Raw genomic sequence first — 23,732 nt, forward strand, 5'->3', positions numbered from 1 at the left:
AGACCTCAGCTCAAAGGCTAATCCCGTTCTGCTGTTTGCCTTTGCCAGGTGCAAGTTCTTCAGCCTCACGGAAACCCCAGAGGACTACACCATCATTGTGGATGAAGAGGGCTTCCTAGGTAGGTGTCAGCGTGCGCCGCTCCGGCACCCAACCCGCGGGGAGGAGGAGGATGTGTCAGTTCTCAGCAAGATCATAAGGCAGGGTGTTTGTAAAACAGCTCTGTTTGTCACTGCTCGTGGTGCAGCTACGGAAGGTGCTTTGATCACTTAAAGCACGCTGTCTGTGATGCTGTGCTGTACAAGGTGTCTCACACGCAGAATATGAATGTGCTTTAATGCCAGGAGAAGAGGACACACAAGTCTTAAAGAGCAGCTTAAGCATATTTGAAAAAGCAAATCCATCTGCATATTACTATGTTAAAATGAGCTGGCCTTTGTTCCCAAGCCTCTACGAGCACACCACATCTTGCACCTCCGGCTTGTTCCTCCAGCCTCCCTCTTTAAAAGGAGCACTTGAGGATGAGTGCTTGGTGTCAGCCCCACACCCATCACAGCGCCGCGGGGTTGCGCATCAGCTCCTTTGGCTGATTGCTGAAAGCTGTGATTTATCCCTCTTCTCACACCCATCTCTGTCCAGACTGTGTGCCACCAATGCCCACGGTGGCTGAAGGTCTCTCTCTGCCCACATCCAAAGTGGAGCCGAGCGGCTGTGTGCCAAAGAAGGCACTTGGGAGCTGCAGATGCTTGGTGTCGGGCAAGTGTGCATGGAGAGAATAGTTTGGCTTTGGGGATGGAAATATTTTGTAATATCATTTATCATGTGGGGAGGTTTTGTTTGCAGCAGCGTTTCTGAGGTAGTGGAATGAGGAAGTGTTGTGCAGCTATTATTATTTTTGTTCAATTGCTGCTTTCTGTGGTTGGAATTCAAAGTCTACACATTTTACCGGTTTGGAGAAAATTCATTAAAATATGAAAAAGGAGGATTTCATTCCTGAATAGGAATTAACTGCCAAGTAGCTACTTGTGACACTGTAATATTCAATGGTTCTGTGATACCCAGATCCTAAAGAGAAAATTAGAAGCCATACCATCTTTATTTAGTACAGATTCAAAGTTTTATAATCAGTAGCATTGCTGAATTATTCCCCCTTCTGTTTCAGGAGTACTCATAAACATATAATAAAATCAATGATTACATTTTGGAATACTATAATGGTGGCTTAAACATTTTCCTTAAATAATTGCTATGTTGACAATAGGTGGATGGATCTTCACAGCTATTGCTGTTTGTAGTTTGGGAGTTGTGGGGTTTGCTTGGAAGTGGAAGTTGTGTTCTGGTTTTGTTCCCAAAAGGTGTGGTGACTTATGATGCTGCTGCCAGAATGTCCCTTGTTGCATTTGTTCAGGTGGCATATTCGTGAACGTTTTATTGCTAATATTGATAGTATTGGCTTTTCTATTATGGGTGTTAGCTGGGTGAGATGAATTCAAATTTGGTCTGGTAGGATGCAAAACCTACCTCTAAGAGCTTAATTATAACAGAGAAGTCACCAAAGGAGGGGATTTTTTTCCCCAAGGACTGCAGCATGTGGCAGAGTGAGAAATCCAGAGATTCCCCTCCTCAGGAGGGAGTCTGCATCACTGAACGTATGCTGTCCATGTGGATTTGCTCACCTCCAGGGTCATATTAATGGCTGTGATATCTGTGGGGCTCAGTTCTCTGCCCAGCTGGCCCAAGGTAGATCCCTCAGTTCAGTCGCTGGTGGCAAATTGGATTGCCACCACCCCTGCGCAGCCTCTAGCATTAACAGGCCATGCTGCTGTTTGTCTCTCTGGAAATGATTCCGTCTTGAAACAAAGGTAAGCTCAAACAGAGGTTTTGCTCATCAGCAGTGGGGGACTGTGTTGCACTGTGTGCTAGTGGTTGTACTTAGAGCAAATCCTGGGTCCAGCCAGTCCTGTGTCCTCGAGGAACTGCATGTCCTGCTGCTGCCCAAGGTTTTCTCTGTTAAAGCAGGCAGTGCTGCTGCACTCCAAAGCAGGAGTCCTCTCTGCTTGCACCCTTTTGACTTTGTTACCTTGGCTCTCGTGTGCATGAGGATTTACTGCTGGTAGTTACAGTACCCACGTAGCTTCTGTTGGCTTCTGGTTTAGACAGCACGTAGCATCCCTTTTGTCAAATGCACGGCGTGCAGCTGGGGTGTTAAAGCGGAGATTTGCAGGAGTAATGGTCATCTTCCAGGCAATGCAGGGGAAAGAGGGAAGGGAAGGGCACACTAAGGTGATCCTCTGCTTCAGCAGGGCATTGAAGTCAGGTGCAAAACCCAGCATGAGTAGTAGTGTCACAGAACCAGCAGCTTCATCACCTTATCTTTGCTGGTAAGTGAAAGACTTCTGCTGGCAGGACTTGTGATAGGAGAGTTTGAATGACGCAGAGGACACAACCCTGTTCCCTTAGGGACTGTGTCCAGCCAAACCTCTTCTTTCTGAATTGCCAGCACCCCATCCAAAGCTTCTTTCTCAGGGTTAGCCCTGTCCCCACTGTTGCTCCATCCCTGTTTCTAATTTCCACGTGCTGCAAAGTTTTCCATGGTCTGGCAGAATTCAGGACCGAAGCGTGAAAGAGCGTTGCTTCGCTCCCTGCTTCCCCTCACCCGCTGCCTATAAGCCTCCAAGGAGGAGGAATCTCACTTGGCCTTCACATAAAAAGTGCAATCAGCCCATGGACTTGGGGAGGATCCAAACCTGTACGAGCTGCAGCACCCCACCTCCTTGCAGAGCAGTACCAATCATCCCTGCCTCAAGTGGATCAGCGGCCTCTTGGCCTCACTAAGAAGCGCTGGGTTCAGCTCCAGGATTGCAGGGCAAGTTCACCTTTGGTGAGCAGTGTCGGTTGCAAGTCCATCAGCAAGAAGGCTTTTGTTTTGTTTGTTTGTTTGTTTTGGTTTTGTTTTTGTTTTCCCTCTCCAGGTAATTTTTCTTCTTGCAAGGCTTAACAAACTTGATGCAAGTTTCTGAAGAGTAGGCATTTCTGTGAGGAAAGTTGGGGCTTTTCTCTCTCAGGCACTGATAAGAATTTTTGCCGTGGCAGCAGTGAGAGGATTGCCCTGGTACCTCGAGTTAGCCAGGCCCCTCGTCCTGCACAGCACAAACAGTACTGTGGGGAGAAGAATAGGCTGGAGAAATACTGGCACTTTCAGCAGTCCTTGAGGTTAACACTTCAAGCGTACTGACATGCAGTAATCATTCTTAACTGTTTTGTCAAAAAATAATCCTCAGGCTTGTTTCCCTGAGAGAAGCAAGTGAGCTGGGCTGGGAAAGAAGTCATTACTTCTCCCCAGAAAACGTCTGCAGTGCAAAGCCGTAACCTGCTTAAGCATTCATCATGCTACAAGGGAACGGCCACAGCCTAATTCTTTGCTTTAATTCCCTGGCGCTGAGGTGGGGATTAGATCTGCACAGAACCTCGTTTGTTCCAGGCACCGTTTCTTGGGCTTTGGCCTGTTAATGGGGAAGAATTTTATTCAGCAAAATGACACAAGGGGACCGTGCACAGAAGGTTTTTTTCCTGGCTGGTGGTGAGATGAATTAGCAGAAGGAGCTTGGCCGTGGGCCCTCCTGTGTGAGGACAAGTGGCTCGGCGGCTGGGCTGCGTGGACAGCCGTGTAAAATCCTTGCGTTTATCACCTGCTGTGCAGCCAGCACGTGGCAGAAAAGTCAAGTGGCTGCTGCTCCCTCACGTACGGGAATATTTGAGTTTCATTTGCCTTTTTCCCAAGGCTTGGCTGAAAGCAGGATCTACCTGCGTGTGGTGCAGATATAGCACAGCCCCTGTGCTCCCTGCAGTCTGTCCCTCTTCCAGCTTCCCTCCATCATCTCGGGCTTTAGTTGTCTCACACAGTGAAAGCAAAGCACACCTCGGGATAGCCATGCTCTCTGAAACTCTCTGTATGGGCACTGGGAAACAGTTGCTGGCATTGCGGTGCTATCATGGAGCTGCCACCTGGATGAAGTGATGGGTCTGGGGGGCTGATGGTGTGGCAGTGTTCCTCCCGTGGCATTCCCAGCAGCTGGTACAGACGCTGGACGTGACATGTATCCAGAGGACCTTTTACTGGGGGGAAAAGGGCATTTTGGGTGTGTGGTTTGTTATACTCATCTCTTTTCTGATCCTGGTGTCTTCAGCTGGTTTGTTTGCAGTTCTGTTCTTCTATTCCTTTTTTTCTTCCCCTTGAAGTCCACTTCTAGGTTTAGCGATAGCTCTGCTTGGGTAGCTCAGCGAAGAGCCATTCATCTAGCCCCCCGTTTTACATTGTTTCTCTAATTGTACAGCACAGTGTGAAAGGAAGAATTAATGCTCTCCCTCAGCCACCTGCGTTCTCTATAAGCCGTATGAAAGAAGAGCCCACCTGGTGTCACCTGTATAAGTTGGTCCAGTTGCGTGGATGTGAGAGATGTCTACGGTTTACCTTCAGATTATTTATTTTTTCTGTGTCTCTTGCATCTGCTTGAAACAAAGCTGGGGGGTTTGCAAAGACCTTCCCAGAATGACCACCACAGGGCCCTGGCTGCGTGCTAGGGCAGAAGGAGCTCCTCTATTCTAACGTCTCTGGGGCAACATAGTCACTGCACGTAGAAGGCAACAAGCTGTAGTTTCTGATTTTCTGTCCCATTCATGATGGAAAAAGAAGTCCGCCTTTTTGACACCTCTTAAAGGGCAGCATGTGAAGTTTGAAGGTGTCTTTCCCCACTGCAGGGAGAGCACTGAGCCTGTTGCTGCCTTGACCCAGCCTCCTCTGTGACCTTGGCAGCTGTTGAGTTGCTCCATGAACATCTGCATAAAAGGGTTTTGTGACAGTCTGTCACAAGTGAAGCTGTCCTGAACAGCGTAAAGCAGCCTCTTGCGAGGCAAGCATGCTGCCTGCCCAGCCTTGGCATTGGGCTGGAGGCCCTTCCATGCAGTTTTTCTCTGAAGGCAGTGAACTTAAAAAGCATCAGAAAGGGGAAAACAAATCAAATGCTGAGGTTAAGGGAGGAGTGAAGTGAATCCCTGTGGTTTCCAAGCTCACAAACATGCTTCTTACAGTTCCAGGGAACCGAGGGTGAGTAGGGGAATGCAGCACTTTGTACTCTGGACTTCTGTCTCCCAGAACCAGCCGGCCCATTTCATGTTGGTCACTGCCAATAGCAGACTTAGGTCCTGACTGATGTCTTCTGGATGGGAACCAGGGGAAGGGTACTTGGATTTCAGTACTGAAGCAGCAGGGGGAAACATCTCATTTGGCACAGATCCCCTGTGTAAATGTGGAGCAAGGCTGTCAGTCTCCCCACACGTGGGTTCACCTCAAAGTGGAGGTGGCAGTCCTTCCTTTAACCTTCTTGGGCTGCCTAATGTGGGTGGTGACTTCCCTAAGGCCAGAAATCTGTGTATTTACACAGCTTCCAGAAGGAGGAAGCTCCTCATCTCAGACCTCACAGTAAATTGCCCAGTGTGTTAAGAATAATGGAACTATTTGAAAGACCTTGACTAGTTAGAGTGGCAGAGAGATTTTGTCAGAATTCTTAAAACGCTGACCTCATTCTAATAAAAAGAAAGGATAAAAAGAAAAAAAGCCCCCCTGCTGGCAGTGCTTTGTTTTGATAACCATCATCCGCAGACAACCTGTTCCCTATCTGACCTTGGACTCAGGACCATCATATACTTTAGTAGCATGTTGAGTCCCTTTTTCAATAACATCAGAATGGTAAATTGCTTTCAGTATCCTCTCTCTCATCCTGTATATAATATGGGCAAGAAATCAGCTTATAAATAAGTGCAAGCACAGAACCCATCTAGCTGGGAGCAATCTGTAACTTTATTTAAAGATACTCGGGGAAGCAAGCTATTAGATGCATCTGCTTTTTTTTGAATATTTCTCCTGTAACTATTTCTCCTTTAATTTTTTATTGCCCAGTGACTAGGCCTTTGTATCTCAGGCACAGTGGCTTAATTTGCTTGCTGACATTTATAGCGCTGAATTCCTTCCCCTGGACCGCCAGGAGAGCCGGCTGGTTGCTAGGCAGAAGATGTTTTTCTCTATTAAACACGTGCACAATCACTCTCCTTTGGATCTCTGTGTTGGCCAGACTATACTGTGTCTGTGGTTTTCAGGTTTTTTTTTTTTACGTAATGTGGTATTAATGACCTAAATACAAATTAAAAACACGGGGATTTGACTACAGGCTAATGAGGGATATGTGCTTGCTCAGAAGGGTTTTTGCTGCAATGCGTGTGTGTCAGTGCAGATCAATATGCATGTCGGGGGGCTGTGATGATGTGGGATTTCTGCCCCGTCCTGAGAGGCGGTAAGGTTTGGTACTTAAATCTTTTGGGGGAAGGGAGGATGAGAAATCTGTAATATTCCAAGGTCTGGTTTGTGTCACCTGGGTAAGGGAGCACTTCAGCTTCTCCTTAGTGCTGACATGTGAGTGGGTTTGCAAATCTTGATCACGTATATTATTCCGTATGTTTGTAACCTGCCACGTAAAAACTTTTGGTCCAGTTTCTCTGCTCCTATTTAAAGAAATACTGCATAAATAAGACATATTTTTCACTGTTTCTTCCTGCAGATGGGTGTGTATTAATATCTATTTTTGTTTCACAGCCCGTGGTGAGAAAGCCCAGACATCTCTTCCTGAACCACTTGACTGGCCATGATTTCCTCCTTTAAATTTATTATATCTTGGCTGCTTCCTAACACTTTCCAATCTGAGACAGATGAGTGGATAGATACCATGGCTTGCTCTTATCAAGCCACTCTTACAAACACAGGACCTAAAAAATGTTTTTCTGGCTGAAACAATGGAATGATTCACTGAAATTTTAGGTTGATCTCTAAAAGCAAGATAGAGCTCAACAGAGATGTAGCAGCCCTGCTTATTTGTTTTTGCTGGAGAGCATTTGGCCATTCGCATGCTGTTTCCACCAGTGAATTTATATATATATATATGTGTGTGTGTGTATCTATCTATCTATCTATCTATCTATCTATCTATATATTTTAGGCAGGACTTAAGGGGAGTTGGTTGATTTGGTTGATTGTCTGTGTCTGGAGCTAATCGCAGTCTGCTGGCTTGGTGGAGACAAGCCAGGGCAGCAAATGGTGCACCCCATGGCCAGGAAGGGACAAGGCTGAATGTACCCTGTAAAACTTTTTGAGCATTTGTATATTGAAATACTGGTAAAACTGCAATTTGTCTTTTTTTTTTTCCTGTGCTTCCTAAGTGTTTTTTTTATAGAACACCCTGTGAGAGATGAGGAAGGTCTGTTACCCCCCACCACAGGTCAGGAACTGAAGTGCAGGAAGAGCTGAGTATCTTTCCCAAGAGGGATCAGTGATACGGCAGTGACATAAACTCCTTCTCCCAAGGTTGAAAGCATCCAACCCTCAGTTCCCAAACTCCGCTAGTAAGTTAGACCCCGCCATAAGTTTCAAGCCTCACTTCTCTCATCACCTGATGAGGAACTGGACTTCCCCACCTTGGCATCCCCTTCATAAGTGCTCTGACCTTAATCTAGAAACGATGAGCCTACAGTAACCGTCCTAAAACACATAAAGAGGGAATGGTCTTTCTTTTCCATGTTGAGCTGACAGCAACACATTGGCCAGCCATGGTCTTCGCCCTGTGTCTGTCAGGCCGAAGTCCTGTATCTGCAGGGTTTGTGGAAGGGCTACCTCTGGGGAAACAAACCTTTCTGCAGCAAGAGACTTTGCTGTTGCAGTTGCAGGGTGAAGGAAGAAGGAGTTGGAGCTCAAGTCTCCAGGTCTGCTGCAGGCTTCTCTCTTTGACCTTGGACAAGTCTCTCATTGTGTCTCAGTTTCCTCATCTGAAAAATAGGGATAATCCTATTAAATCACCTCGTAACAGGCTTTATAAAGATTAATTAGTAAACATGTGGAAATGCTTTGATAGTGTAACAGGCAACGGCCGTGATAAATAATAATTGAGGTAGCTTCTGTCCCAAAGGATTCACAAAGCCTTTTACAATGGGTACACTTGCAGACCTACTGAATAAATCATCCCCACAGTGGAACAGATTGGAGATTATGGTGGAAAAAGCACCCTTTTATGGAGAAAAAAAAAAAAAAAAAAAAAAAAAAGGTTCCATAATCTTTTTAAAATCTTGTATCTTAGTGTTTAATCTTGCTCAGGATTAAGTCATACAGCCTCAAGGTTACAGTCATACAACTGTTAGGAATTTGTGGCTACATCTTCCAGTCTTGTTTGAAATGTAATTATTTGCACTGCTCTGTCAGCCTGGTGAAATATCATCTGAAATGCAATTTAAAAAAGGAAGGAAAAAAAATGAACTCCTTGTGCTGTTTTACTTGAAAATAGAAAAGAATTGAAAACATGAGTCTATCCGCATTGGTTTCCTTTTTTTTTTTTTTTTTTCTTTTTGGTCGTCTTTTCTTTCTAAATTCCTGGTTTTCCAGCAGCAGGCACCGTTTGCTTCCCCTTGCTGGTGGGAACCTGAGCCCTCCGCATGTATTGGGGCTGGGTCCTCCCCACCCCTGGCTCGCAGATTCTGCGAGCAAAGCCCTTGCCAAGAGATTTTGAAATACAGGGATTTTTTTTATTTTATTTTTTTAGTCAGGAAGTGGGAAATGTGCTGATTTCTGCAGTTCCTGTAGCCCGATTGCCAGAGACAAAGTACTCAGGTCTTTCAGCCCGTGGAGCCTGTGTGCTCACGAAGCCACCGAGCGCCGCGGGCAGGCTGGTGGCCTCGTGGCTGGGAGCAGAGAGCCGTGCTTGGCAGGTTGGGGACATCTTGGTCATGGCAGAGGGGGCATCGAAGTGCACTCAGGAGGGAGTCCTGGGCAGGGGGGCAGATAGACCCGTGTCCATGCTCTGGACACATTTAGAGCCAAGCTTTTTCATCTTTCATTGCTTACCATTAAACAAAAAAGCCTTTTTCTTCTCCTGTCTTCCTTCTCACAAGCAGACTCCAGCTCATGGAGCTCAGATCTGGTTTTGATTTTCCAGGTTTGCTCATTATTAGCGGTGCGTTATCCCATGAAGAGGAAGGAAGAGAGCAGCCTGATTTCCTGAGAGCAGGCTGGAGCCTAACCTGGATTTGTCTTCCTAACTCGGTTCTCCAGCAAGAGTGGACATAATGATTATTTTTGGAATCCACCTTGCCATATTCTGCACTTTTAGCCAAACATAATAATGATGCTTTGTTTTTAGAGTGCATTCATACTTCCCGTCTTATGATACCCCTGTGAGGTAAGACTTTTCTCCCACATATGAGGAAACTGATACACAAAGGAGACTGAGCAACTTGTTTAATGTACACGTTTTGTGGGACGGTTCAGTTTTGGCCTGAACTTCACGCCCAGATTTCCTTCCAGGTGTCTGCATTTTAAAATTGGACGTCACCTACCACTGTATCCCAGGGATTTGAGTATCTCTTCTGAGACACCGCTGTTAAAACTTGATTTTCCAGCGACCCTCCCAGCAGTCTGTAGCCAGTCACTTACCCCTCCCCTGCTTGCAGCCAGGTGGGAAGGGTGCTTCCACACCATAACCACCCTGCATTATGACTCAGTTTCCTCGTGCAGTGCCATTTGTTGCTAAATCCGTGTCTGGCCTGGCCAGGCCTCCCTGCTCTTCTGCTGCTATCAGAGTTGTTTCTCACGGCAGAAATCACAGGCAGGGAGCTGAGAAAGGAGGCCGCCATACACACATTTTCCAAATTGACATTTCTGTGCGTTTCACCTGATATTGCCAGTCCTATTGGAAATGCATTCCTCCTTTGTGTTTAATTTTTTTAAAAAGCCACTACGAAAGTACAACCAGCTTAGTTTCTAGATTGCTGTCAAAGTTTAAAGTTACAGGGATTGCAAGAGGAGAATTGACTGAAAATGAGACGAAAGCAGGGGTTTCTGTGTAAGTGTTTCCTTTTATCAGTCCTTGATTTCTCTTAGTGGACACTTGTGCCGAAGGTCTTTCCTCAGGACATGCTGATTATTTAAGTGGAGAGAAGGCAGTGGCTGTGCGTACATATGGATTTACAAGTTCCCAGTCTCTAAACAGTTACGACATCAGCCACTCCAGCAGGACCAGTATCATGTCATCCTGTGGCATGATAGAAAAGGATAGTTGCATGCCCTAGTTAGGTGTTCAGTCCCTTGGAAAGCAGAGAAGCTACTTGTCAGGGTCAGGATTTCAGAGCTGGGCGCTGTGTTTGTACAGCTTCATTTAATTTCAAGTTACCCTTGGGTTATTTAATTTCCTGACAGCTGCAAAAACAGTGTTCTCAGATAACAATAGCTTCTAATTAGGCAATGTGCCTAAAATGGTAGAATGTTTTATTTGACCATGGCACTAACATTTTGCATGCAGCTTACACATGAGAAAGTTGAACAAGTTGCATTTCCAGCTTCCCTTGGCAGAGGCATGTCTATCTTGTGATACTCGGTGCATAATGCTAAAGGCATGCCCGCTCTTCTTCTACCCCTGTGGTTAAAACACTTCTCATCTTTTTGGACTGTGTCATCAGTAAATCTGTCTTTCAGCTGTAGCTACCTTCCAGAAATATGTTTTATCAGCATAGCAAGACTCACAGGACTTGCACAGCTGAGGATGTGAAGCATTTTAGAGACACACAGGCACCAAGAAAGCATGTGAGATTTACCTGTAGTGGAAGGTTGTAGCTTCTTGGGGGTTATATCACAGTGCAGAGTTCCCCATATGTTGCTTTTATGGCTCATGCACTTAGTACACAATCAGGCAATGATAGAAATAAACATACAAGTCAACTCTTCTTCCAAATCATTTATTCAATTTGAAAAGGGTGTTAGTGTCAGGTTATGTTAATTAGATCCTGAATCATGATTTGTGCTTACAGAAGCTTTATGCAGTGAGCTGTACAAATTGATGTTTTCTGAATTCTCTCCTGTGATAGTGTTTGTTCAGGAGTCCTCTAACTCTTAAGATTATCTTGAAGTCTTGAATCCAAATGATTTTTTTCTTTTTCACTGTTTTTATTCTATTCTAACTCATCCCAGAGCTCAAAATTCTGATAATTCCCAAACCAAGCCCTCATCGTTGCAGTCCTGTAAGCATTTTATTTAAGCTGCCATTTAAATAACCATGATGCGAAATTGCAATTCCTGATGTATTGGATACCTGTTTAAGTCTTGCAACTTTAATGAGTTGCTTACTAATCTGCAGTGAGAGCTTTCAGCTGAGCAGTCTTTATGCCCACGTCCTGCACCACGAACCAGGGGGCTCTTTTTGAAGGGGGCTTCTGGTATGGATTCTGTACGTCCGTTTCCTTTTAGGTGACCGATACCCTACTCAGGCACAATAATGTGATGAGAGAGGAATTGCTGCATCAACTGCAATGTTTAATAACAGCGAGAACCTGTTGTCTACATTAATCTGCACTTACCCTGTTCCGTTGAGACACTGATGTATCTCAGAAAACTGGGGGTGTCAGCTCAGGTTCGCTTTTGGCTACAAGAGCATTGCCCAGGGGGTGGATGTCCTCTGCATGATGTCTGCAAGGATAGGAGATGAGCCAGGAGGTTCCTATCCTCCCTTCCCTAGTAAGTTCATATAAATGTGAACACTTAATGCTGCAGCCCCATAAGATGAACAGAAAGAATCACAATAGATCTGGATTTATTCAAGTATATACAACAAGTGTATGTATGTCAGTCTGAATCACAGCGTTTTAAAAAGCCAACCTCCTGACTCAACAAACCTCATTGAGAATGTAAGATGTGGTTGACAGCAGCTGACTTCCTTCAGAGTATTAGAAAAAAACAAGTTATTTTCCCTTTTCTTCCATAATCCTTCTCCTAGCTGTTTGCATACCCTCTAGGCAAAAGATGGTAGACATGTTACTAGTTTTCTTTGCATCAGTTTTGTCCATTTTCTCCTGGGTTTGCTCTTGCAATGTTCTACCGAAACATTTCCATTTTTATTTTGCAAGACTTACCAATCCCTCTTCAGTTCCAGCTTCCCCACTTCCATATTTATTGTGTTTCTAAAGCTTGAATGAACCATATCGCCACAGTCAGTCTGCATTTATTTTGAGTTGTTTTTGGAGTGTGTGAAATTGAAGAGTTTCATAACATGAGAGGTGGCTTTGTGAGGATCGGAGGTGCCAGGATCACCAGGTGTGTGGCTGACGTGCCCTTGGAGGGTCCCCAGAAACGTGATTTCTTTATTTTTGTGTATTGTATGTTGCTGAGCAGATTGTAAGCACTAAATAAATGGTAATCTCTGGAGTCCTGCTGAAGTAACCGTGTCTGCGAGGTATTTATTTCACAGTTGTTTTTCTCTTCTGCTTCTCTGGGCTTGGGTAAAGTGTTTATTTACTGAAGCACTTTAAGCTGAACTTGTGTAATTAAGAGTTGCCAATTTATATAATGCCTGTGTGTATATACCTATATTTGTGCATTTATGTGTATATGTTTCTAGAGGGCTATAGAAGGGGATTAAGTGAAATTATTTAAGCTGCTCTTTTAAAGAAACCTGTCCTTAAACTCTAGCTTAAAACTGCAATATATATTGGATTTTCAGGCTTTGATGTATCTACTGAGAGTATCTGCCAGGATCTAGCGGTCCAGGATCAACGCAAAGTTTTCCTTAGTTGGTGAATTAAATAGCTCACAACAGCAGACATAAACATCCATAAGTGAGAACAGTCGAAGGGAGGAGGGCATCCCCTGGAGCTGCCCGAGTACTGCTCTCAGACCACTGAAATCCCCAGTGATAACAGGTTTTAAGTTGGGTGAATTAGGAGTTGGTTTGTATGTTTGCTTGGTTGTTGTGTTGTTTTGTTTTGTTTTTAAAGTTAGGCCTGAGAATTTGGAGATCTGGGATGAGGACTTAGGTGGGTCATGGTGTGGATCAGTCCCTGGTGGATATCTCTTTTGGCATTTCAACCAGTGAACACGAAAATAAATCAGGCTCTCAAACAAGCTCTCTGCTGTTTGCAGCAGACAGGAGTGCCTGCTCTGATGGATGTTTACCATGTCTCTATGCTCTAAACAGAGATCATTTTCCCCCCAGACAAATTCATTTTTAGAATTTGTGTAAACAAATTCTTGACCTAGATGAATATTGCAGCATGCCACAATGTGCCTGGTTGAGTGGCTTGTATGTACCTTTACAAGGAAATGTATTTGTGTGTCCAAGAATCAAGGACAATCCATGCCAGCTTCTCAGATTGCCTCCCAGTTGGATGAAAGGAAACCACAAACTGAAACCAGTTTGTTTTCAAAAGTACAACCTGCGTCTCATAAACACGAAGTTCAAAGCAGCTGCAGTGTATACTTCACCAACCCCAACAAAAAACACTGCGGAGAACAGGAGGTTTAATCGCAATGCTCTTGGTGGAGCAGTGGCTGCACCTTTAAGGCATGTGCACCTGCTTAATTTTAAGCATATTAAGCACGTATGTTCTGCCACTGGGGCTTAGAGTCGTTCATGTGCCAAAGCCAAATGTGGATGAAATATCCAAAACATCAGGGCCCCTATATGTGCAGCCCCACAGAAAAGTGTGGCTTTGGAGGAAGGGAAGGGTTGGAGGGAGCCCAGCTCTTCATGGTGGGGAGGAGGAGGGCACAGGCAGAAGTTCTACGTGCATAAAAGCCTCATTACTTGAATGTGTCCGGCTTGGATTACCTGGCAGGGGGAATTGATGGTCTGTTGGCAGGGCAAAACTGGGTTTCAGACAGGGCTCCTCAGTATGGCAGGGGAGGCACGTGCTGGAGTGCTTGCTCAGGGCTCCGATGGCCCCGTGGCGTTTCACATTGTGCTTGGTGCCAACCCTCAGTCCTTCCCCAGGACTCATTCAGAAAGTTTCTGGTGGGAAATGTAGAATGAAAAAACAAAACAAAACAAAAAAACACGATTCTATAGAGATTCCTGTGGTTAAGTTTGGTATGTTTTTGATGGGTTGCCCAAAGTGGGGACACTGTTGTCAGTTTTGATTAGTTGGGCTGCTGGCGCAGGGCGCAGCCTGCTTCCTCGCTGGAGAACAGAAAGATGATGTTTGAAAAGCACTCAGTGGAAAACTGGGAAAAGAAAACGAATTAGACACTGCTTTTCATCTGCTGCTTTTCCTGCTTTTGAATTTTTCTGATTTCTTTTCCCTGGTGAGCTAGAGGCAGCTGGGCTCTGGTCCACGACCAGGTCTCCTAGCCTCTGCTACAGTGTAAATGATAACAGCAACGTGGTCCAGGGAGCAACAAGCTGAAATACTCACGTGCTCAGCAAGTAGGTTTTTCCAAGCAGCCATTGCAGAACATTCTAGGTGGCAAGAAGGGTTTTTTAAAAAGCACAGAAAGTACCTTATTTCCAAGTTGAGCACATGGCAGGGGCTTAATGTGAGGGATTTCCCATATAGAAAAGTGCTGGTTTAATGAACAGGTATGTTAATGAGTGGACAGTCTCTGCTGCTGGATAGTAACAATACATGTAATTTCTACAGCAGATAGGCATGCCATAATATGTTGTATTTTTTCTCCTATCTTGCTTCTTCAGTTCTTCAACAGCCTTGCTACCAGGAGGGACTCACGGATCAGAGAGTAAGCTTGATCTGGCCTTTTTACATGGAGGCGGGTGAAACCAGGCAGCCCTTTGCCAGCCTACGTCTGATTTGGCCTGGTCTTGTCCACGTTGGCCATGGAGTGGGATAAGAGCTGGAGATGCTGCTGCATGTTGGGTGGGAGCTGATGTGACTGCCGCAAACACGTAGTGTTTAGCAGGGTGGGGAGCACTTGATAGAGAGGAGGCCCTTGTACTCAGAAATGCCAGAGAGAAATCGCGTGGAAAATTCTTTCAGCTAATGGTCTGAAAAATATTCTGCAAAGGCTATTTTCTACCCTTACTTCTAATTACATCTTAAACATTAATAGCCTGAGCGACTGGAGAATCGCACACACTAATGTCACAGTTCACTTGGAACAATTTGTTTTGTAAGATAATGAACTGTGTCAGCAAAAGTTGAAAACTTGTTATAGGTAGAGCCGATCGTACCGCCTCGTGCGAACTGCGCCCAGTGCTTCCAGTAAAACGCCCGAGGCCTTTGCCTGATTCCCTGCTGGATTTGGTAACCTGGGATTGGATTGTCCAGCAAGGGGACCTGGCTTTGTTCTGTTTTTTAATTTAAACCATTCTCGGGAGCATCTTGGAAGGAAATGCTGCAAAACACTGTCAGCCTTTCCTTTGAAGAGCTCCTGTGCTGTGGCAGGGGAGGTGTCTGTGCACCCGAAGACACCTTCGCCTTCCTTGTTAAAACCATTCAGCCCTGGTGCAGAGTTCTGCACTCTGGAGTTCTTCAAAGTGTCCGAAGTGACACCAAGTCTGGGGTGTGTTTTCACAGACTGTAGTGCAGATCGTGCCTGCTGTACCCCTGGGTTTGGGAGAGGCGAGAGGAAAGCCAGCTTTGTGCCCCTGCCTCCGTGCGGTGGGGGGGAGCAGGGACCCTTGGGGTGGTGGTAAGGGAGGTTTCTGGCCCTGCTGTTAGTATCATGATGCAGAGACAAAAGGAAGTTATGAACAGTGGGGGTGTAGGGTCAGGTGAGTGGGACTGGAAGCTGTGAGTGAGAGCAGCAGCGGTGGACATGAGGACAGGCTGCTGCTGGGGGGGATCTGGCACTGGGGGGAATGGGGCATGGGACACATTCCCTACCTGTGGGCAGGGGAAGAGGCCACAGCTACAGTGGCAGTGCTCACGGCAGCGGATCTAAACGGGCTGGCTCTAAGGAGCAGTGAAGCTCTGATGCAGATACTGTTTTTCAGCAGTGTTCTGTACTTAGGCCAGTACTTACACTGGTTTTGTTTCTGGGCATTTTGTTTTAACTAATATTAGAAGCACCTGGGATTATTAATAGGGATGATGCCAAAATTCAGTTTGCCTGGGATGATTTACCTCCTCTTGTGTCTTCTCCATTAAGTAGCTGCTCAGCTGCAACCTTAGAGGCTGCTGCTTGGAGCCCCAGTCCCGGAGTGCCCAAAGCTCCCGCGTTGGGGTGGCGTCTGGCTCGGGTGATGACGGAGGCTGCTGCAAGTTGGAGACTAAATAAAGGAAATGTTAGGAAAAGAAAAAGTGATTTCATGGTAAATAGGATGGTGACCCTGTCAGCTGATGATAACCACTGCTGGGCTGTCTCCTTCCTTCAGAGCGCTCAGTATTGCACCACTTTAAACAACATTTTAATGTGCAATATAAATCCTCAGCCGCTGTGCTGGCGTGGGCAGAAATCGCGCAGGCTCCAGGGTGATGGTTTGAGAGGAGCCTTTTGCCAGGATCCCCTGTTTTTAGTTCCAGGTGCTGAGCGGGTGTTTAATGCCCACTGAGGTCAGTGGGACTTGGGCGCATCCATCCGTGCTGCTCTGGTTGTGCAGTGTCCTTCCAGACTGGGCTGTCCCACTGGGGACTGGCTGTGAGCGGTGTGGTGTGATCCCTGAGCATCAGGGAATGCGTTGCTTCCCAAGCATAGGTAATATCCCCTGAATTTCAGGCCATCGTGGGATCTGGGAGTAAATTGTCCATACAGAGAAGCTCCGCAGATGATGACCAGCTATACTGAGAAGAAGGATCGCCCTTTTCATTAACAACATGTTTATAGGAAAGCTTTAAAAGGTTAATAAATGATACGTTTATTATCGATGACGAACACGATGAGTCCAGCAGGTCAAGACATCGCTGTCACCTATGTAAAGGGCCGTCTGTGCTGTGACAGCCCGGCGTTTAAGGTTTTCTTTCATGTTCAGGATCAGTTGGGAGTCTTGGGACTGGAGAGTCGTCTCTGACTGTGTCTGGTTCAGAAGAAGTCCAGATTTGTTTACCATAAGGAAGAGGTCACGCGAGTCCACCGCGGACACAACGGCTTTGTTCTGCGGGACGCTTTGCTTCTATGCCCTCTTTCATACTGCGCTGTCCTGTGGCGCTTCACAACAACAACAAGTCACAGCAGAGCTGAAGAAGTTAGCTATCCTCTTATTTATATTTTTAGGACCCAAGATTGGTGTCGCTCCGTACAAATCAGTGTTCAGCTGCTCCAGGGTAGCAGTTTTGAAACAGGCTTGAAGAGGGTAGCCAAGTGCCTCAGCCGAAGAGCATGCCGAGCAGCGGGGTTGCCAACAGGGCTGTGTGCCTGTCTCCACCGATCAACTTGAGACAGGAGGGTAAAGCTGTGGAGCAAATGTTTCAGTCTGCAGTGCCCGTAAGCCTCCGTGCCTTCCATCCGTCATCCCTCTCGATCAGCTCTCTCAGAACCTGCGTTTATATGAAGATGCCTGTTTTATTTCTTTGCTCAACAGCTTGCACTGAGCTTCTGCTAAGTCCTGTCATGGGACTTTATTTGGCTTTTGATTCCCTGCAATGCACAGAGAAATTCCACTTTGCACTTCTCTGATCGTGTCTGCAGAAATGAATTTAAAATATTCCTGTCTGTGCTTACCTCCTTTACTCTCCTAACACTTCCAGGGCTGTAAAAGCAGCCAGAATGCAGTTTGCTTATGTGCTTTGTCTTTCTGTGTCAGACTGAAATGTAAACTCTTGGGGGCAAGAACCATCTTTCTGAAACAAGCACATGGCTTCTCCTGGTGGCATCTCATCCGCTGTATTAAAACTTGTATTAAAAACTTAGGTGGTACATGCCTTTAAAACAAAACTGAGTGATAAATCAAATTGCTCCCAGCTGGCGGAGCATGCTGAAGATACCAGTGTCTGCTTTTCTGCTTGTGCTGTTCTTTTTTTTTTTTTTTTTTTTTTAATTAGCACCTCGCCTCCCCATGCAGGGTTTCCCTTCCCTGTGGGGTGAGCAGGTAGGAGCAGTGGTGCCCGCTCAGGAATCTGCCCTGGCAGCCCCCATGGGTTACAAACCTCGCTTTTTGGAGGATCTCCAGAAGCTGCAGCAGTTACTGTGAGTCTGAATGCCCTCCGTGGCTTTCAGAGAGTGGGGCTCTGGCTGTAAGAGAGGCCCGGGCCCCTGTGCTGACCACCAGTCTGCAGGTCTTCTGCACCCGCTAAGTGCTTCCTGCTTTCAGAGAGCTCAGATGAGCACTGTTTACCCATCTTCTTTCAGGCAGACCAATTTGAAAACCTCTTAACTGGCATCATTTTCCAAACCTCTCTATTCTTCTCCCTCTTGTTAAACATTTGCTTTTCTCTACGTGATGGTCTGCAGTAATGCAAATAATCTCTCGCTGCATCTCCGGAGAGTAAACACTGCGTGGGGAGAGTTGTGGTTTTTTTTGTAAGTAATCTATTTTTTTTGTTTGTTTTTATTTTGAATGGAAAGCAACATTTTACTAATCTTCCAAATCTGTCAGCTTAATTCTGTGTTTGTTACCAGTGTAACCTTTTGTCCCTGTAGCATTCTGGGCAATTTGCAACCTGAGAGAAGTTTATAGATATTTTGCTCAGCACGAGTCAGCAGAAGGCTCTGGCTTGCTGAGCTGCCAGCTCTCCTGCCCCAGCCCAGGCAGGTTTCGGCATACCTGGGGCTCAGGGGACACTGATGCAGTCTGAGAGGTGCTTCTGGTAGTTGGTGTCACGAGCCTGTGGCAGTGCATTTCATCAACATGCTATTAAAGCATTATCTATTGCTGGGTGGTTTAAAATAATTTGTTAAATAGAATTGGGAAGGATCAAGGGGCAATGGCATCGCCAGAGACTGGCTGTGTTATGCCTGATGATCTTTCGGCTTTGCCTTTTTACATTTCGTATTGTGTACATTACAGACGTATGCACCTCTCAGCACCAAACAGGGAGAGAATCATGTCACGTACTGTGTAAATGTAGGAAGAGGTGGTCCTTGCTCTGCAGATCTGGTCTTAAAAACCAGGCAGGCATGAGGAGGTGGCATGTTAGCCCAGTGTTAGAGGGGGAGAACCGAGGTAAGGAGAGATGCTCTGCAAGATAATCTGTGGCAGGGCCTTGTCCCAGCCCCCCAAACCGATACTCAGTGCTCTAAATGGCCCTCTCTTTGCTGGAGCCAGTTTAAAAATACATGTCAGTGAAACAGAGCTTGCAGGCCACTTTGGCTGGGTGCCCACAGCTAATCACTGGAGACTTCACAGTGAGGTCTTTCAGAGTGCCTGTTTGATTAATGGTCCATTTTTCGCAGATCTGAGGCTTTTTATTTTATTCTTAAATTTATTACATATCATTTGTAGGAGTTAAATATGTTTTAATTCCATCTTAAATACGGTGAAACAATTTCTGCAGTGAAGTTGGCGTTTTTACCTGGCAGCAGCGTGTTTGTGGAGGCTCCTGCTTGGAACTGTAGCCGGTTAGTTGGGATTTTTTGCACCCCTGTTGCTTGCACTTCCCCAGAAGTCTTGTAAAAGTAAGAAACCAGCGAGCTCTGAACCACCATCAGGCTGAACCTCGGTGCATCGTGCCTTGAGGTGGTGAGGGATAACTGTGCTGCCACGGGAGAGGGGATTGAGGTGTTGGGGGATTGAAGGTGTGTGCAGAGGAGATGGATGGGGAAGGGAGCTCTGGACTGCTGAGATATGGAGATAAAGAAGGGCAAGGGGAGGTGTGAGCTTCCGCCCTGTGTCACCTCCAGGGCACCAGGCTGGCAGGCTCAGTGCTTTGGGCTCAGGCATGAGCACACGCTTGTCGCAGAGCAGGAGTAAAACCCAGGGGTCCTTTCTGCAGCGGTCACTGCTCTCCTGCCAGGCTGCTTGCAGTGGCTGCTCCCTGAGCACAGGAGTTGCATGTGGAGCCCTTTTTAAGCAGCTCTTCATTCATTGTCCCACTGGCTGGGACACTGGGAGCTGGACAAAGGAAGCTCCTGGTGGAGAAGGGCTGTCCTGCTCTGTGCTCAGAGAGTCCAGCAGTTTTCTTTGGCCCAACCTTCAGTATGTCAGAGCGAAACCTGATTTTTCTAAGTTCACACAGTCTGCATGCTGCTCTTTTCCTTTGAAATCAAACATCCTATTTTTTTTTCCCCCCGGTGAGTCCACATGGCAGGAAGACCCCCCAGGCACGCTCCCATTGTGGCCACTCTGCTTGGGGCCGGGCTGTTTGCTGCTGGCTCAAACCAAGTGCTGCAGCAGCAACCACGCGTCTGCTCGATAAACAGCACCCGGCCCTATCCTCAGCTGCTGGTTCCTGAGGACGTCTCTTTTTTTTCCTCCCCCATTTGCATACGTGCATGAACAAGCTGCTGATACCTGTGTAAAACCACGAAGGATTCGTTAACAAGGGAGTTCGCTGTTGTGCCATGTGTGCCTGCAGCGCTTTGATCTTGGGAAGGGCACTCAGTGGCAGAAGCAATATTGCATCCAAACTGGTATCAAAAGCCTTTATCCTGAGCACCTGGGGCTGGAGGCTCGGCAGGGCAGGGTTCTTTGAAATGAATTAGGAGCATTTCTCCTGAGAACTGGGAACATTTGTCTCTGTTAAGCTTGTTTCTGCTATTTCCCAGTGCTGCGAGTGATCAGTTATTGTAAAATCCCTTAATGGTTTTTATAGAGGAGAAGAAAACCATGACAAATGCAAGCAAACTTGCTGCTTTTGCTTGTTTTGACACTTGTTTCTCTAATATTTTCTGTCCTAAATGACAAATGGCTGTATTCTTTGTGGTTGCTGAGGACCACTTGCAAAGCACTGCGGAGCAGGACTCCCGTGCATTCATAGCTTCCCAGCTCCAACTTCTTGAGCCAGCTTTTTCAGCAAATTGCTTTTTTCTCAACTTAATTACTCAAGACCATAATACCTAGGTGTCAAAAGTCCACAAACCAGAGCAAGGCAGTATTCCTCATGCAGTAATACACCTCGCTACATTTGTTAAGTTTTTGTAGGCTATTCCATCTTCCCCTAACCACATTTTAGCCCAAACCTAGCATCGTCATGCCCGCTAACTCATTTTTGTCCCTTCTGCTCCCGCTTTGTCCTCTATCCTCTTCTATTCATCTATTCTTTTTTTTTTTTTTTTTTTTTTTTTTCTTTTGCTTGCATTTAGGTGACCAGCCCTGCCAGGCTTTCCTTCTACACTGGGCTGCAATTGCTGCGTCCAGAGCCACTCTCAGTAGCGGGGTCTGCTCTGTGCCACGAAAGCTTTTAAGGGCAGAAAGCCTCTCTGAATCTACTCAGTGCTCTCCAAGCAGCTGCATTTATATTTGTTCCCTCTCTGCTCTCTCAGGCTTGTTTTTGTTCCTGTGTGTGGCACCCAGCGATGTGCTCAGCACAATGCCTTCCCATCTAGGTAGCCCTGGTTTTGGTGTATTTATAAAGCAACACAAGTCGGAGAGCATCGGTGGCCTTACCAGGCTGGGGGAGGTGGGAGAGTGAAACAGCAGAGGGGAGCAGCTAGCTAGCAAAGTGGTTATGTCAGATGATGTCTTCTGCTCTTTCTGGAATCAGCTCATTTGTTTCAAAGAGGACTGGCCTGAAAAAGGCAGAGTTACTGAGAGTGCTGTTTGTTAGGCTCTGTGCTGGGATAACAAAAGCAAAGCGAGCCCTCGCCTAAGCCCACAGGGCAGTGTGATGCGGGAGCTCGTGTTGTGCCACTGAACTGATTTTTATTTTTGCCTTCAGAGGCAGAACACCCACCTCGGCTCTTTTTGGGTCCAGAGATATGAAATAAAGGAAAAGAAATATTTCCAGCTTTTGGAAACTTTTTTTTTTTTTTTTTTTTTTTCATGCAGCACCTAGGCACCTAGTTTGGAAGCAAAAGTCTCTGTTCCTCTGCCAGTATGGCTGTTCAGAAGAAAAGATTAAAAACATATATATATGCCAGGGAAAGATTTTAAAGGGGCACCAACTGGCATTGATCTTGCTGGCAGATAAAGCAAATTTCCGTCAGCTTCTCCTCAGCATCTTCTGCGTCGTGCTCCCCCCCTTTATTTTTATCTTCTGAGCTATCATCAGTAAGAGATTTAAAAAAAAAAAAAAAAAAAAGAACAACAACAACCTTCCAGCATGGAGAAATTTAGTGTCTGCACAGAATCACAGCCTGTCCCTTTAAACTACAGATAAGCCTTAGTGGAATTTCTATTCTGGGAATAGTTAATTCTGTTTGAGGTTGGGCAAGAGAGAAACGCACACAGGCTTAGTAACAATATTTTTACTCCATTTGATTTTTTCTCCTAAGGATTTGCCTCCCTCATTTGATGGAAAGTGCGATTATTGATCAATTTGCCACTAAGAAGAAGTCTTTTTCTTTCTTTTTTTTAAATCGAGAGAAAGAAGAAACAAACAAAGAGCCCAAACCAGAGCATTTGTAGCTGTAGTGCTGTTATATAATAGCCATTATGTAATGCCTGTTGGTGCCAACTAAAAATACACTGGAAGATAACTTCCAATTCATTGAAGCATTTAACTAGCGTCATCCCAGGGTTTCTTGTTCTGGATTCAGACCCTCCTGCAGATGTTGAGAAGGGCTCACAAGTCCCCTAGACCTCCCAGCAACCTGTTCTGTCTCCTGTCCCTCTTTCTCCAGTCTTGTTTTTCTCTTCTACCCGAAGCTTTAGCAATGGTAAATGCCTTTTCAGCCACCTCTGCTGATTGCACGTCCCCCCAGCCATTCCATCGGTCCTCACAGCCCCTTTTCTAACGCTTTGTTGGGCTGAGCTTTAAATGTTCGTGGTTTTCAGGAGGAGGTGCACATAAAGCCTAGCAGTGAATAGATTTTGCAATTGCTTATGCAGCAGCCATCGGACGCTCGACAGCTTCATAGGCTGTGTTTTATAGGGAGCTCATCTCCTGCAGCTGGGCTGCAGCTAGAAGGGCGCTGCCTGCTCCATCCCGAGCCCCCTGAGGCCGGTACCCAGATGCCCGGGCAGGTGCAATTACAGCAATGGAAAAAAAACCCACGGAGCTCTTACCCAGCTCTGGAGAGGTGTGGTGTGAGCTGTGGTCTGCAGCAAAACACTGTCATGGTGCTGGCCTGGAGAAGTGTTCCCAGCAGCAGGGCAGTGCCACGAGGCGGCCGTGCCTTGGCCAGGGCTTGGGACAGTGGCAGCCTCAGGGGCAGGGCAAGAAGCAAAACCCCTGGGAAAGCATCACCCCTGGTCCCAGGACAAGGGGACACGCAGGGCTGTGGGAGGTGACGCAGGCAGCAGCAGTGAGCTGTGCTGCTGGTGCGGACCCTGCAGGGCTTGGTTTTTGGACAAGGAAGGTTCAAATAGCCTTTGGCTGAAAAAGCCATGAGCAAAAGCCCACTTTGCATCGACATATCCAGGGTTTCAGTCAGCACAGAGGTTTATGACACTACTTATCACAGAATGTCACGGGTGCTTTAGTTAAAGCCTCACCGTAGTACTGAGGAGAGGGTACCCGGACCTGTTATCACCACCGCAAAGTGGAGCCGTGGTTGAAGCAAGTTCTGTTGGGTCACACGGGGATTCAGACAGCAGAGTTCGGGCTCCCATCCTTTGAGGCATGTCGGTGTATGACGCTGCTGTTTCTGTTCCTGATCGCTGAAAACAGAGTCATCGTGCCGTTCTGTACCCAGGCACTAGGACCAGGATATCAGCATCGATGGTACAAATCTGTGTTCAGGCGTTTTGCTGTAGCAGATGTGTCTTGTTAATGCCCTGTGGCATCTCTGTGGTCCGTGACACTGGTGGTGCCACTGCAGCAGCCAGAGGTGCTCTTGTAGGTGACTGGAGATCCCATCGAACTGCCCGAGTGCTCTGGGATCACTGGTTCAGCCCCAAGTGAGGTCAGCAAAGATTTTTATTTTTCAAAAGAGCAGAGGTTG

The 23,732-nt window shown here is 46.4% G+C and overlaps 1 protein-coding gene across 1 annotated transcript in view; it reads left to right on the forward strand.

Moving 5' to 3' along the window:
• CASTOR2 (cytosolic arginine sensor for mTORC1 subunit 2) overlaps window positions 1-23,732 on the forward strand; it is a 127,543-nt gene that overhangs the window by 63,654 nt on the left and 40,157 nt on the right. The window contains exon 2 of the mRNA XM_035342840.1: window positions 49-119. Within this exon, the coding sequence (XP_035198731.1) occupies window positions 49-119 (71 nt within the window). The remainder of the gene's footprint in view (window positions 1-48; window positions 120-23,732) is intronic.

Source organism: Oxyura jamaicensis, chromosome 19, assembly GCF_011077185.1.
Source record: "Oxyura jamaicensis isolate SHBP4307 breed ruddy duck chromosome 19, BPBGC_Ojam_1.0, whole genome shotgun sequence".
Taxonomy (NCBI): Eukaryota; Metazoa; Chordata; class Aves; order Anseriformes; family Anatidae; genus Oxyura; species Oxyura jamaicensis.